Raw genomic sequence first — 16,604 nt, forward strand, 5'->3', positions numbered from 1 at the left:
AAAAAAAAAAAAAAAAAAAAAAAAAGACTTACTCTCATGTGCATAGAGACTATTATATCTGTATGAAAGACTGTCATGGATGTGTGAGAAAGACTGACTAGTATGTGTATATGAAAGACAGATATGTGTATGTGTAAAACTGACTAGTGCACAACAAATACTGATTTTGTTTGTATGTGTATGAGAAAGACAAACTAATGTGTATGTGAGGAACACTGATTTTGTGTGTGTGTGTGTGTGTGTGTGTGTGTAAAGTTGACTAGTTAATTTCAGAAGAAGGCAGCTTTTTCTTCCCTCTGTTTTACATGTAAATGTCACAATGTGCTTTGGCTTCTAAGATGTGACAGCCATGCTTAGCATGTTAGCCCTCTAGTTATCTTTCAGAGTTATAAGGCAATTGATCCTCTCTCGGGGTTTGGGGTTTCTGGTTTGATTGGCAAAGTGAAGAGGAAAAGTAGAGACACAATACAAATAATTAAGAAATATGAGAAGAGATGTTCTGACTTTAGATCCACTCAAACCTTCTCTGAAATTAACTCCATGCAGGACCTACACTGTGGAGATACTGCTGAATTTCTACAATCATTGGTGGGGATGGGGTATGGATGCTGATGCTTCAAGTGCCCAAGACACTGAGTGAACAACAACTGAGTGTTCAATCACCAGGCCATCTGCATTTCGTAACACACCCAATCATGTAAGCTAAATATCCTGCCACAAACTATTTCCATGTGATCTGTACCTCTAGGCAAAAGGAGGGCTGGCCACAACCAAGAAGAAATGAACTGAAAAGCTGTTCCATTTGTGAAGTACAAGGACGAAATTTTAAAATGATGTTCCCCTGTACTCTTATTAAAAGATAATTAAGAAATGTCTCTATGATCTGAAGACCTGATCTACTATAGAGTCAAAATGGCATGTGGACTAGGACAGTGTGCATGAAGTTTCTACCTGAGCAACAACAGCCCTTCTGTGTCTGACAGCAGGAGTCGCTCACAACAGACACGCTCACTGCTTATGAATGGCAGCATAGAAGCCATGTGGTCAGAATGCTCTGAGTGCATATTCTGCAAAGGAACGCCATGTGCAAAATATTATAGAAATAAAACCCCATACTAGTAATCACTACCAATGTAAGGTAAGCAATCTTGCTGAGCTCTGATTTATGTGTTGATCCCTTGTACAATAAGCACAAATAATCAATGATGAATATCAAAGGAGATATCCACATTGGTGAGTGTGATAAAGCCTGAGCTGCAATTTATGTTAGCACACACACACATACACACATCACACACACACACACACACACACACACACACACACACACACACATCACATACATATGTGTGGATATGTTAGGAACTTTATAGACTTATACAAAAATTCAAGCACTTTCTGGAAAAATAAGCTCCAGGGCCTATAATCAGAAATGAACACTGAGATCAGTGCTCCATAGGGCACAAGGGAGCTCCTGATAGGTAAGTGTAGTTCAGGCAGGCCTTGTGCTCTTTAGCCTTCTTCACACCTGGCACTTCAGAGAACTCCTGTGGTTCTAGGACTCATAGGGGGGTACATGACTCTTTATACTGAGGGATGTAGCCACCATGAGACTGTGTGAGATTATAAGATGTCTGGAACACAGGATGTCTCTCACAGCCAGGGTTCTTAGGGAAGCACCAGATCAAACATGACAATGTACTGCTAGCAAAATTCAAGTGTCACAAACTTTATCCAGGATCAAGAACTAACCAGAAATAAAGCATGGAATAATTTACATAGGGAAAAAAAGAAAAATATTCTTATTAAGGAGGTAAAACTCATGAATTTCCGAAGACAAACTGGTCCAGGTAACACTTACTTGATATCAGGTCCAATTAGAGAATGTCTTCTGAGCATGGCCCGTGCCTGGGCATTGGTTAGACTGATGGTGGATTCTTCATTAATGGACAAAATGCAGTCACCCACAGCAATCCGGCCATCACGACTAATGGCGCCCCCATGAATGATGCTCCGCACAATCACTCCCAGGCCATCTTTATTGGCACTTACTGTCATACCTACGGGGACAAAGGGATGCTGACAAGGACCACAGATAGCGTGTCAAACCCTCTGCACTTCAACATCTACTTATAGATCTGTATAAATTTTGCTTTTACAAAAAGTTACAAAGTCGTCTTTCTAAGGAAATACTTGACATTTATTGTCAGTCATAGCTGTGCCTGTGTGGTATATGCGTGAATGTGCCATGGAGCACGTGTGGACTCCAGAAGACCACAGTTTTGTCCATTTCTCTTTCTCCAGCATGGCTCTGGGCACTGAACTTAGGTCATCGAGCTTGCAGGGCAGACATTTTTACATGGTCAGTCATCTGTCTGGCCCACAATAAAATCTTTTTAAGAGATTTAAGACCTCTGTCAAATAGTGTAAAGGTTAAATATTCCATATTTAATACATAGCAGATTAAAACACTTGACTCTGTAAAATAAATATAATTTAGTTCATTTGATGTGGTCCACCTTTCAAGATATAAGCTCTCTTAAACTACCATATAAGGCCAGAGGAATAGCTCAGTGGTTAGAGCGCTGATTGTTTTTCCTGAGGACCCAGGTTTCATTCTCAGCACCCACCTGGCAGCTCACAACTGTCCAACTCCAAGATCTGACAGCCTCACACAGATACACATGCAGGAAAAACCACCAATGTATATAAATAAAAATAAATTCATTTTTAAGAAGAAAATACCATATATTATCAGAGGAGTTCTCTAACAGCAGTTCATGTCTTACACATGTATCAAATTAACAGGACTTCAAATGGATACCCTAAGATGGCAGTTACTACTTCATGTCTAGGCACCTCATTCATCTCTATCGCTACAGCAGGGAGCTGCTATGTGCTAAATCTTAACACCGGTTGCTTAAGATGCACAGCATAGAGAACAGAACTCCTAAGAGCCTGCAATGTGTGATAAAGTCTTGACCCCCAGAGCAGAGCACACACGACATTTGAATGTTGTCCACTGACTCAAATCAACAGAAGTGTAATTCTCACCTATTACCGTTTCTGTTTCTGAACTCTAATCAGTTCCAAATATGGGCATCTGATACCTTCTTTACAAGTTCCCTGGACTTCATATCAGACAAAAGATGGAATCTCCATTATTGTAATGTTATATGACTTTTAGTTATTCACTTCCTTGAATTTCAACAGTATTCCCCTTCTCGATAAAAAGACATTACCATCCTATCATAGTACCCTCCTTTGTTCAAAGAGAAACACACTGGCGTCATTGTGTGTGTGTGTGTGTGTGTGTGTGTAACTCTGGGTGCATGTCTATACAAGTGTGTGTGGATGTTAGAGGGCAACTCGAGTGATGTTCCTCAGGCATCTTCTACATTTTGATTGAGACAAGGCGCTCCTTGGTCTGGAAATAGGCTAGCTGGCTATAACGGGCAGAAGCCTGCTCATTTCCATCTTCCATCTCATCATAGCTTGGATTAAACTGTGTCACACCCAATCTGGCTTTTAATATAGGTCCTAACGATCTCACTTCAGTCCCTCCCACTTGACTGGTCAGTCTTTCAGCGTTTCAGCAGTTGAACCATCTCCCCAGTCCTGAAACTATTTGGCTACTATCAGACATGTCTCCCCTAGATTTAACACATTACCAAGACCTATCATTTCTATCTTTAAACATTACCTGCAATCTGCTTGCTCTTCTCCACTTCTAAATAAAGCCTGGACCAAGCCTACAGCATCCTTTGCTTATAATTTTGCAGCCCTGTAACTGTTCGCTTGCCTTCTGATATGGTGCCCTGTAATTCACTATACTCAGTAGAAAGGCAATTCAAATGAGACAAATCATATCCTACGTGACCTTTACATGGAAACCCTCAACACTTTTCTAATATACAGCATATCTCTCAGGTCCAGTACAGAGAACATAGTAGACCAGCACTCCATGAAACTTAGGCCCTTTCTTTTTAATTGCATACTCCTTGGCCCTTGAGTTCCAGCTATTGCTGCCTTCTTTCATAACACAATGATTTTCTCCCCTTTTTCACTTTACCTGATACTCTATCTGGAATATGCTCTAACACAACTTATACATTCTTATGTTTTGGCATCACTTTCTCCAAAGCAGCCATTCAATATAAGCTGTTTGAATTATTGTTACCTTCACAGCTTATCCAGCACCCTATTTACACATTAAACCTGTAAATTTATATTTAAAAATATTTCAATATAGCATATTTCACTTAAGCAAATTTGTAACTTAAAAAAACCTTTCTACTGGTTCCTTATAAATTTCACACCATGTACCTCCAATCCCACTCATGGTCCCAGAAAGGGTTCTTCTAGGCTCTGGTGTGCTACTTGTCCTGAGACCCAGCCTGGGCCAGCCTGGCTCAGGACGTGAGGTCATCTCAGGCTTGCTGTTTTCAGAGACTGTTAGACTAGTAATCTTTCAGATGTTCATAGGTCAGGACACTGAGTGTAGACCCAGTCTCTCTCCTCTCTGCTGCTTCCTGATGCACATGGGACACAGCAGCCACACCTCAGTGCTTCTAGGGGCAGTGTAATATTTTCTTTCCCAATAAGATTATATGAATAAACACAACATGAAGAGATATAAAGCTATCACGGTTTTTTCTTGTTCCTTTTTTTTCTTGTTGAGGTTTTTGTTGTTGTTGTTATTGTTGTGTTTTAATTTGTGGTTTTGGTTTTGTTGTTGTTGTTATTGCTGCTATTTCAAGGTTTCACTATGCAGCTGTGGCAGGCCTCAAAATCACTGAGCAGAATAAGCTGGCTTCAAACTCAGGTCTTATTGCCTTTGCCTCCCAAGTACTGGGATTAGCATGATGGGATTAAAGGCAGGAGCCACAATACCTGGTGCTTGTCCTTGTTCTGGCTGTTTTCTAGACAAGATTTCTCTATGTAGCCCTGACTGTAATGGATATTGGCCTGTAGACCAAGCTGGCCTAGAACTCAGATCCTGCTGCCTCTGTCTCTGAAGTGGTAGGATTAAAGATATGTGCCACCTCCTGCCTGGTTTTTGTTTTGTTTTGTTTTGTTTTGTTTTGTTTTGTTTTGTTGTGTTGTGTTGTGTTGTGTTTAGACAGAGACAATCCTGAGTAGCCAGAAATTTTCTATATAGAACTCTCTAAGTAAGCTAACCTTGAATTTGCTGTAATACTCTTGCCTCTGTCTCCCAAGCACTGCAATTATAGGTATAAATCACACCATAATGAGTTTTTTATACACAAACCTTGACAAAAGTACAAAATTCATTATTTTATTTTTATCATTATTCATTATATCATTTTAATATCTATCTAAATATGAGTTTCACCTATACTAATTCATATATTTTTAAAACAATTTTGAGAATGTTCCCAGTAATATTTGTATCCCAATACCACAGACAGGCCTGGATAGGAGCAATCTAGTATCTTATAGTGAAAATGCTAAGACCAGACAACAGAGGGTATTGAAAACTGCAAGAGAGAAGGGTCAAGTCATTTATAAATGCAAACATAATAAGGTAACGCCAGATCATCTGAAAGAAATAGTTAAAGCCAGAAGAATCTGGAAATATATATTTCAAGCTCTGCAAAACTATTACCTGCTAACACAGACCATTATACTCAGAAAAAAAAACCTACCTATTAAAATTGAAAGATAAACAAAAACTTTCCATGACAGAGATACACGAAGGAATTTAAGAACATGAACCCAGCTCTAATGGGGATGCTGGAAGGAAAATTTCCATCTCAAGAGAAGAATAAACATCAAAGATGCCAAAAGGAATAAATAAACAATACCTGGACAGTTAATAAAAGGGGAGCTAAGTAAACGCCCCAGAGCAGATGGTCACTGAAACAGTTCTTTCAATATCAAGTCTAAACACTAATAGTCTCAATTTTCCCAATAACAAAAGTATAGATTATTGAATTAGATTAGAAAATAGAGCAGAATTTATTTTTTCTTCTGCCTTCAAGAACATAGCTCAACTCTAAATATTTATATCACCTTTGAATAAAAAGATGGAAAAAGTTATTCCTAACAAATATAACCAAGAAGCAAACAGGTGTTAACTATTTCAATATCTGATAAAATAGAATTCAAAACAAAAGCTAGTCAGAAGAAATAAGGAAGGTTACTTCATAATCAGAACAACAACCCATCAAGAGGACATCATAGTTCTAAACATATATACACCCAATTTCATAAAACAAGCGCTACCAGCCACAAAGCTGGTAGTATGTGGATTTAGCCAAACCACGGGCATCAGCAGGTCTTAGAGAAGCTCACGAGATAGAAAACTAATTTCAAAATATAGCTAAAGTGCTAAAGGAATTGCCCTGCATGAGTGGACAATACTTGTATCAGAAGATATGCGTTATTAAAGGTAAGTACAGTGCAAGTAATGAGATACTTTCCTACCAGTTACTGCTCAGACAGACCCCAGAAGTCTCTAAGACAGCATAAGCTATTGACATAGACCTTGGTTACCCACTATAGTTACATAGTAAGACCCTATTGGTGAAGACAACACACACTTCTGCTGAAGGACACATAGAAAACAATATCAAACTGACCAGTACTTCTCTGCTGGCAAGCTTTCATTGTACCAGCAGCAGACCCTTCGTGCTACAATACCACCCTGTCAAGCAATATGCCAACTGGTATAATAGTGGCATGTTTTGGGGTGGAGTGGGGTGGATTTCATGACTGGTACTGTAAACTTGGTCAGAAGCCATGGGGAAGGCATGGGCCCAGGAAAGAACCTGTATTGTTATTTTCCTCAAAGGTCATGATTTTACATTGCCTTCTTAATATTTAGATTCATGCTCAGACCTTGGCTATTCTCCATCTTTGTCAGAGAAGCTTCTTTTGGCAGGGGGCATTAGTTAATTCAGAGATGCTTAGCTGGGTAAATGATGAGAAAGAGACTCAGTGTTCAGCATCTTTGTCAACCGCTCCTGCCATCCAGTCTCAGAGTTGGCAGAAGAGGAAGCAGACATAATTCAAGAGCTGAAAGCTACAGAGGAACACTATGAAATGCTGTCTTATGGACATGCCATGACATGCCACGTGTGAGCTCACAGCAGTTGTGGCTACCTGTGTAAGTCCAGCCAGACAGCCAAAATCCTGGGATAGATGGGGATGGTCTTCACAAAGCCTTACCTCTTAATGTGGAGCTGCTAGCAACTGCCAGCATCTGGGAAATGAGGATCAATTCTTCTTTGCTGGTGTTCCCACTGGTAGGTTCCCCATGATTCAGTGGCTAACCCTACACCGGGGACATAGTGGCAGCACTAACTGAACTCAGTGAGAAGAAGAGGAGGAGGTGCCAGCAGCAATAGCAGCAGCATGTACTGGAAAGGAGACACAGTGAAGGGCATGCAGGGGAGGAAGTGACAGACTGATAGGGTCCTGTGTACATGTGTGACATAATAATAAAGGAAAAAGTAACAAGAAAGAAATGTCTATTGAATTAGAAAATAAATGTAATACAAAAAGACAGCCAACAGACAGGCAGGCAGACAGACAGACAGACAGATGGACAATGCTCAAAGTGGTGACTTATGCCTGTTGTCTCAGCACATGAAAGACTAAGAAGGGAAGATGGATGCAGATCTGAGGCCAGTCTGGGCAGTCCCAGGACAGCCTGAATTACGAAGCAATATCCTGTCTCCAAAAACACCACATAAGATAGATTTACAATGTACCTCTATTCAAGCCAAAGAACACTGCTCTCCAAAACAAGCCCAAATCGTAGCTTAGCTTCCAAAGCAGATTTTTACTGCAGCAGTCATAATGCTGTTACGCTGAAAGCCCTGTTTGTAAGAGCAAGCAACAGGAAGACCCTAGTCCTGACTCCAGATCTTAATTGCTGAATACTACTAGACAAATCTAGGAGTCTATGTTTCAATAACTTGCCAATGAAGGGAATACAGCATCTTCCTTTCATTTTCAGTCCCTTAAACTGTTTGCTTTTTTATTTCAAGCCCAAATACAACAAAGTTAGCAAATCAGCTTATGATCTACCAAAAATCACACGCACACACACACACACACACACACACACACACACACACACACACTGTAAACTCTAAAAGGCTAAAGGACAACCCTGCTGGGCATGGTGGCACATTCTTGCAATTCCAATCATTTATTTGAGGGCAGCGTGAGAAACATACTTAGACCCTGTCCCCAAACAACAATATCAAAAACTGCAACAACAAAAAATGTTTCATGAAAGCGAAATTAATTGGTGGTGAGAGCCTTTACAGGAACTTGTCATTTATTAATGATTTGTTTCTGTTGTCTCAGAAAAGAAAGACTGCACACCTCAGACAGGCTGAGGACAGACTGCAAATGATGACTGTCCACTGACCAGAAGAATATCAACATGAGATTTTTTATTTTAGTATCATGCTTTTTGTTGCTTTAGGTTTTAGTGAAAGCACCTTTCCATATTAAATCTTACTTATACATACTGAATTAATTTAATATTTATGTTAACAGAGATTTTCTCTAAATGGCCTTTTCCAAGGTTTCTTTACATGTTTGTATGCAGAAATCTGAACACTGACTATCTCAGTTAAATGAAATATTAAGAGAAATTTTCTCAATAAGATAGATGTTATCTCTGAGAAGGTAGGAGGCATGTTCAAAATCTTGAACAGAGCTCACACTCAAGAACAAAACCTTCAGGTCAAAAAGGTGCAGTGGAATATCTCACACTGTTGAAGGAACTTGACACTTCTGCACTGCGCTGTGATCCTGTTCACAGCTGCATAGAGCCAAGTGTGACTCACAGGTCTTAGGATGAGCACAGCCGTATGAGGAACCTTGCTGAGTACAAAAGTATCCAACAACCAGGGTCTAAGTTTATAAAGATACAGTAGGTATATAGACTAATTCTGAAAATGAAGCAAAATCAATAATGGAATAAATAAATTCTAGCTCAACGGAAAGGCACCAACACTCAGAAATCGTGGCACAAGCTGTGATTTCTTCCATCAACACTGCTCTCACATTCATAATTGAGGGATATTTTGTATTTTAATTTTAAAATCAAGCTACTGAAGTTTTAATAGTTTTCCAGATATGATAAAGAATACTTTTAACCCTTACTGTTTTTACAAGATCTTAACTAACTCAAAACGTAAACACTTGCATGAAAGCACTTCAAATGTCTATCAGCAGATAAGAAAAGGTAGCATTCACTTACAATAGAATAGTATTTATTCTAAAAAGAAGGAAATTTCGGATGTGTTCTACAGGAGATTTAAAGACATTCTGCTATATAAATAGTTGCAAAAAGTTAAGTCCGATATGATCCCACTTACTTGTAGTAACTAGAGCAAAAACATAAACCTATGAGAGGAGGCCAATCGCCATATAACATACTAAAAGCACGGAAACATTACACCTGCGATGCTCCTCATACACAGAACATGAAGGTTAACAGGGACAGATCATCCCCTCTGAGTGTGGAGGGAAGGAGGTGTACTATGTTGTCTCTGTGCAATGAGCCCCAGAGAAGAGCACAGCAATTGTTTGGTGCTGGAATAGAAACATTTCCATTGAGTTTTCTAAATGGCATTCTTCTACTGTGAACTGTGAGTTGTCTGACAATGTACAGCCCTATACATCTCTGTAAAAGTCAACATGCTACATACATTCCACTATCCCTCCTCAGAGTCCCACAATACACAGCACCATCTGAATCTGCTGCATGAATGGGGAATCTTACATCTGCCAAATCCCAAAGCAGGAGGCATAGAACTTACTGAGAATCCTCACTAATCCTGGACAAAGTGAGCACAGAGCAACCTGGCTCTGGGAGCTCCACCGGGCAGCTGCAACGGACACTGCTGGGCAGTGCATGGAGCTGCAGAGATGCTACAAACCTTGTCTTAAGATCCATGAATTTAATAAATATTATATATTGCATATGTAATATAAATAAATTGATGTGAATATTGATTATATTTATATATTATATAGTATATGTGTTTGGTATATGGTTTATATAACTATCCAATATTACACGTACTTTATGGCTAAGATAAACAGAATTATATGATTTATGAAATATTTTTTCTTCTTTGAATGTGCAATTATGTATAGTTACAGCAGTACATGTCTGTCTTAGGGTTTTATAGTTGTGCAGAGCCATAACGTCCAGGGCAACCCTTCTAAAGGACAACCTTTAATTGGGACTGGCTTATAGTTCCAGGGGCTTGTTTATTCCTTTACCATTGTTGTAAGAAGCACAGCAGCATGCACGCAGACGTGGTCCTGGAGGAGCCAAGAGTTCTGCATAGTGATCCCAAGGCAAGCCAGGGAAGACTCGGGGAAGGCACTCTCTTCTGTCCTGAATGGAGCTTGAATGTAGGACATCCAAGCTCACCCCTACAGTGACACACTTCCTCAAACAAGGCCACACCTACTCCAAGGCCAAACCGCCAAATAATGTTGCTTCCCATGAGCTAAGCATATTCAAACCACCACTGCATCCTATCCTACAATTCTCTTTTTGGTGGGTATGGGTAGTATCCAGCCACCACCAAACAGAACAGCATGTAGGAGAGTCTGGGGTTCGGGGAATGTCTCTTCTGAGTTTCAAGTTCAACAAGAAACCAGGCCCACGCCCAGGATACTAGTGTAAAGGGTGTTCCTTGGTTGGTCATTGCAGGAAGACAGTCTTTGATATGAACTAACAATTGGTTTACATGTGGGCATTCTGAGGCTCTAATGGATCATCTTCCATCAGTCAGAAGTAGTAGAGAGGCTGCCTTGCTCTGCTCAGCGTGGCAATGGTTAAGGCTCTGTCCCAGCGGCTGTACCTACTGCCATCAGGGCTCCCTCCTCAGAAAGTGGTTTGTGATTATGAACCAGCCAAAGCCTGTTATGAATGGCAGAGGACTATCTCTGCAGGGGTTCTGTGTGTAGAGTTCTTTCAGGGACAAATGCAGACAATGAAAACCTGCATTTATGTAGTGGCACACCTGGCAGGTGTTAGTCTTCCTAACACCTCCAGTGAATGAAAGAGTAAATATAATCTGACTCTCACATAACTAACATTATTCAAAGAAAGTAGTAATTTACTTTTCCAAAGAACTTAGAGTCCCAATTGACAACTTCTCATTTTCTAAGAATTCCTTTTCTGATTTGCTACTTTACCCCCCCCCCCCACACACACACACCCACACACAAAATTCATATAACTTTTACTTGAATGTAAGTGAAGTTTTTGAAAACCCAGAAATAAGAGAATAAGGGATGTATGCTGGTATGAAATAAATAAATAAACCTGTTCCCACTTCAAGGGAAAAAAATATGTGTGCATAAAAAGAAACAAGAACACTTCTAGCATCTTTTCTCTGCAGCTAAAAATGGTGCTGACACTCTGTGTCCTCTCATGGACTAAGGAGCAACACTGTGGAAGGTGAAGCCCCCTGTCCTCTCTCAGACTGAAGAGTAGTGCTGTGTGGAAGGTGGGGAACTTACCTAGGCTGGAGCTGCCTTTTGCTATAGTAACGGTTCTCTCAAAAGCTTCCTGGGACATAGTCTGCAAGTTGACAGACTCAGCATCAGACGCCAAAGAGCTCTGGTCAGTTAAATACTTAGAACCCCAGAAGAAAGAAAAGAGAAAGTCACATGGGAAGAAAATTAGACTTTGGAGCAGTCATTTCAACATTACACATGCTCCCTCCCGAGTTGTGATTTAGCAAGAACCCACAATCAATCAAGTTCGTAGGTCACCTCTCAGTCAGACAAGCACTCATCCCACACTAGGAGGGCCTTGGGATGCAAAGCCTCTCTCTCCACTTCCCATCATCTCCCTAGTCAAGACACCAGGTCCTAGCCGCAGGATGGTACCTTCTGAGCCACAGCAGGCAGTGCAGGAGCAAGCTCGGTGGTGCTTAGGCTACTTGGTAACTGCGAGTGAGTCCACGCTACTGGGTTTGCACATTCATATTTTTGTTCAACAGCATTTGTAGTTGTGTAGTCACTGATGGGGAAACCAGAGGTGGGTGCTGGGCTCATGTCTGTGGGAGGAGAGCCAGCATGCTGTCTCTGAATGAGGTTCTGTGTGTAGAGTTCTTCCAGGGACAAATGCAGACCAAGCACTAGGTCAGAACTGTTGGTCACATCCTGATGATGAACAGACAAAGCCACAAGTCAAAACTGAGACTAGAGTTATATCAACATACTATATGTCACATTTTACTGAATTACTATTTACTGGAAAAAAAAACCCACACTTTTTTTTATTTTTAAAGCCTTCTAACACATGCATTCTTTGCTGAACATGTTTTCCTCCTGCATATTTTTAATTTCATATATGTTTCTTATAAATCTTCTATCTCATGTTCTAGTGAGTTATAGGATAGGCCAGATAAAAGATAACTTTAGATACAATATTTAGTTCTAGCTACAAGCTAACAACTCCAAGTTAAAGATAGACAGAGAAGCAAGCAACTCATATTCCCAAATCACACTTGCTAGAAGCTGCTCTCTACTGAGAGGACCAAGTACGAGAGCCATGGCTTTGGAATCCCAGCAACCTCCAGGAGCAAATTGTTCAGATATCTGATCATACAGAAGAACAGAAATGCTTGAAATTCAGATTGCTACGGAAAACCTGCATGTTCTGTAAGCTCTAACAAGCAATAGTAAATCAGAGAGCCACAGAAACCTGTTCTAATCTACTTTTTCTTATTAGCAATCTGTATATCAAAGAATCTGTCTTGATAGCTACATACTAGAAAATTTCTACAATTCCTTGAAAGCTTAAAATCCTACAGTCCTATACGGCTGCATACTTCTCACAGCAGACACACTGTAGCACTTGCATCCTTGGGACAATGTAGCTGCTTTACAGACAGCTATGCAGAAGTTGGTTTTCCTTAGATCCTCTTATCTACATTTTTGATTTCCTATGATGCTGGGGACTGAACTCGGGACGTTTTATACACTATGGGAGCATTATACCATAGAACAACAGCTACAGCACTCTCAGCTCTTTTAAAGTGCAAAAGTCTTAAGAAAAATCCAGAGAATATAATAAAAGACTGCACGTGGCTCCTCTGTCCATCAACTTCCCCAGGACATATGTCCGGATCAGTTAGCTAGTGATCTCCCCATTTTATGAATTTGCATAATATTCATGCGACTATCTTTATATACTTGCACATAAGGCTAATATCTTAAAATCTAAACAGAACCACCATTTAGTACTTTCACTTGCTTTTCTCCAGTCTTGTATCTTGATGTCAGTGTTTAAAGTCCACTTTACCCTCCCTAGGAGCACAGTTATGGAAAGGCAATGGTGGACCTGCATTCTTGAAGCCTCAGTTCCAGTACTGGCTCACAATTAGCTTAAGCTTTGGCCAAGTTCACAATTCTCACCTCTCTCCTCTGCTCCTCTCACCTGTTTCATGGGGAAAACAACAGATCCTAGTAAAGGACTTCTGAGGGAGACATGAAGAGCTGAAAACAGGCTTGACATCATAGGAAAGGCCCGGCAGACCTTAGTTACTACAGCTATCTATAGTAGGCAATGTTTACAACCAAACCAAGCCTGCAATAGTGGTACAGCTCTTCAGCCATTTCAGTGTTCTCTCACAGGAGCAGACAGTGGGGTGCACATGAACTATTCTTATTGTATCTTGTGTGAACACCCTCTACTCTACACCTTCTGGCTCTTTTTACTGGGTACCATTCACCTTTTCTTTTCAGAATATGAATTCTAGTGAGAGCTTACCAGGGTTCTAAGTTTGCATATGTAATATGTTCCCACGATTAAGTTCTTGTCATAACCAAATTTGTAATTTGGGGGATTCTGGGCTTCATCTACACACAATTCCCACAGAAGAAGGGTGGCACTCTCTAGTATTTATCGTCTACTTTACACATAACTGTTTTTACATTTCAGCCATCTAGGATCTACTTCAGTTGTGAGACAGGATGTAGGTCTAGCCCTTTTTGTCATGAAGGTAACAATTTCAAAATGATCTATTTTATGTCCTGGTCTTTAATATGTTTTCACTGTTCTGAATTATAAAATACTTTAAGCACACATAGTGGTCTCTCACAGACGTATTTAACATCTTTAGTATTATTAGGAACAAGGATAGAAAGTAGCTGCTGCCACATCCCACAATCTAGAGAAACTGTTGGCTCTGCTTTCCAATTTCAGTTATCTTATTCTTACAAATCACAACCTGCTTACCAAAGGATTGCTAAGTTTTGGAATTATTAAATTAATTATAATAATTAGCAGAAAATCATCTCACTCATGCCTCAAAGAAACATCATCAAATCTGCTTTTCATCAGTAAAAGCGGTCTATCCGCCCTTGTTAGCTAGGGCTTACTGGAAATTGTAGGACAGAAATGTCCATGCATTATTCATGGAAAGTAGTACAGACACACTGAAAGGGAATAGCTAATCAACAAGCCAGATGATGCACGCCTGCTTCAGAAGCTTAGAGGTGCTGAATACCCTACTGTTTGTTATGTTCAAGTGTAATGAGTTGAAGTAAAACATCTTCTTTCCTCTAGACGAATGTCTAAAACTCTTCTAGTTTCCCATGCTTCTTTTTTTTCTTTTGTTTTTGTTTGTTTGTTTTTTCAAGACAGGGTTTCTCTGTATAGCCCTGACTGTCCTGGAACTCACTCTGTAGACCAGGCTGGCCTCGAATTCAGAAATCTGCCTGCCTCTGCCTCCCAAGTGCTGGGATTAAAGGTGTGCGCCACCATGCCCAGCTCTCCCATGCTTCTTAATATTCTAAGTGAAGTACTTCAAAATATTTGGCATATTCTTGACCTCATGAAAAATGGGGATAGATGAGAAATTAAAAGGCTTTATGTGTATATGTATATGTAGATATAGATATAGGTATAGATATATGTATGTGTGTGTATATGTATATACATATATATGTGAAAAGCTATATTTCTTTTCTTTTTTTTTTTTTCTTTTTGGTTTTTCGAGACAGGGTTTCTCTGTATAGCTCTGGCTGTCCTGGAACTCACTTTGTAGAGCAGGCTGGTCTTGAAGTCAGAAATCTATACACAAGCATCTGGTTTTCTTCATTACCCAGACATATTATATGGTTATATAGTACACATTACCACATATTCTTAAATAGTCATAGATGCTATTAATTTGATTTGCATTTAATTAATTTCAAAGTCTAGAGGCAAGCTTATCGAGCTTTTATCAAGTTCGATTATGAATTCCTTAACAAACCCTGTATGATGAACTTAGTGCAAACAGGGAGGATAATCATGTAATTTATTCAGCTTTTATAATTTTTCCCTAGAAGATATCTAAGTACAAAAATTCAGAGACAGAAACAAACAAAACCACAACACAAGAAAACACCAGGGTTGCACTGTTTTACTAAGGAAGCTGAAAGCCCACAGGACGTTTAAACAGCCTCATTAATGGCTTATTTTTGCTTTTCAGTTTAAATATTTCAGTTGTCAGGTCGGCTTGCCAAACTTTGATTCAACAAAAGAGTAAGCTGCTTAGACAAAAAACGAGGCAAACCGACTTCAGCAAGTCAGTATGTTGTGCTGCACGGAGCCAGTGTTTGCCCTGTAAAATGTATGCTTCTCGGTCTGCAGACTGTGGAATCCCTTGAAGTAACAATTACCACAGTAAACAAAGCAATCTGTCCCACTGGCAAGAAGAAGTGTGCAACGCTATGGTTTCAGGGATCCCACCAGGAGATAAAACCAGCTTCCAGTCCTGAGGCTGATCAAAACTGAACACAGTCCACACAGTCTGTAGCCAGGGACCTCAGGTGTGCAGGTAAGGAGAGGCTGCTCACTTAAGACCTTAACTTGCAAACAAAGTCCGGGATGGTGCCTGGTGGCATGGGCAAAAGGAATAGGCACACATCAGACATAACACAAAATGCTGTGCTGGAAAGGAAGAACACACAGACACACCTAAGGCACCTTGCTTCCCAACCTCCTCATTAATGGGGCTCTCGCACTGAATTCAATGTATGAGGAAACAGTATCACCTTAAGAGAAAATGCTGTCCATCCTCTTTGTCTTCATGTTCATTTACTGTATATTTCCAACACAGACATTATATCCATACATGAACTGTCTGCCTAGACACCTGGTTCTGTACCCAGTCACCATTGCACACAACAGAGAAATCGGATAGAGCAGCAATCCCGTACGGCCTGGTTTTCTTCAAAATAACATGTAGGAAGTGCCAGAGTCACACACTTTAAGTTTCTCTCTAATATACACAGATATTTACAGTATTTGTGTATAACTGCGTTTTAAATCACTTCTCAGAGATTCTCTTGAATAAACAGAAATAGTACTCAATACAAAAAAACATGACTGAAATAGATGTGCAAATCGACAATAAGTGAAAAACAGTGTCAAAAACATAGAGGAAACAATCTCTAACAATCAGATGATCAAAGTAAAACACATTATCAAGATGTTTGTTTACACTTAAAATTTTGTCCAGTTTAAAATACCACTTTTAAACATTATAGAGTCACCAAGAAAATTAATAGAGTATTAGCGTTCATATTGATAA

General features: G+C 39.8%; 1 protein-coding gene and 1 non-coding gene across 8 annotated transcripts in view; both read right to left on the bottom strand.

Annotated features, from left to right (window-relative positions):
- Positions 1 to 16,604, bottom strand: part of Mpdz (multiple PDZ domain crumbs cell polarity complex component) — a 147,230-nt gene that overhangs the window by 56,164 nt on the left and 74,462 nt on the right. For all 7 annotated transcript variants that reach the window (XM_029476873.1, XM_029476875.1, XM_021161144.2 and 4 more), the window contains 3 exons: positions 11,905 to 12,180; positions 11,533 to 11,647; positions 1,862 to 2,060 (listed from right to left, as the gene is read on the bottom strand). In XM_029476873.1, the coding sequence (XP_029332733.1) occupies positions 1,862 to 2,060; positions 11,533 to 11,647; positions 11,905 to 12,180 (590 nt within the window). The remainder of the gene's footprint in view (positions 1 to 1,861; positions 2,061 to 11,532; positions 11,648 to 11,904; positions 12,181 to 16,604) is intronic.
- Positions 4,452 to 4,582, bottom strand: LOC115031000. Its single transcript, XR_003836592.1, has one exon. It is a non-coding gene; the product is annotated as a small nucleolar RNA SNORA17 (small nucleolar RNA).

The sequence above is a fragment of the Mus caroli genome, chromosome 4 (genome assembly GCF_900094665.2).
Source record: "Mus caroli chromosome 4, CAROLI_EIJ_v1.1, whole genome shotgun sequence".
In the NCBI taxonomy this organism is placed as follows: Eukaryota; Metazoa; Chordata; class Mammalia; order Rodentia; family Muridae; genus Mus; species Mus caroli.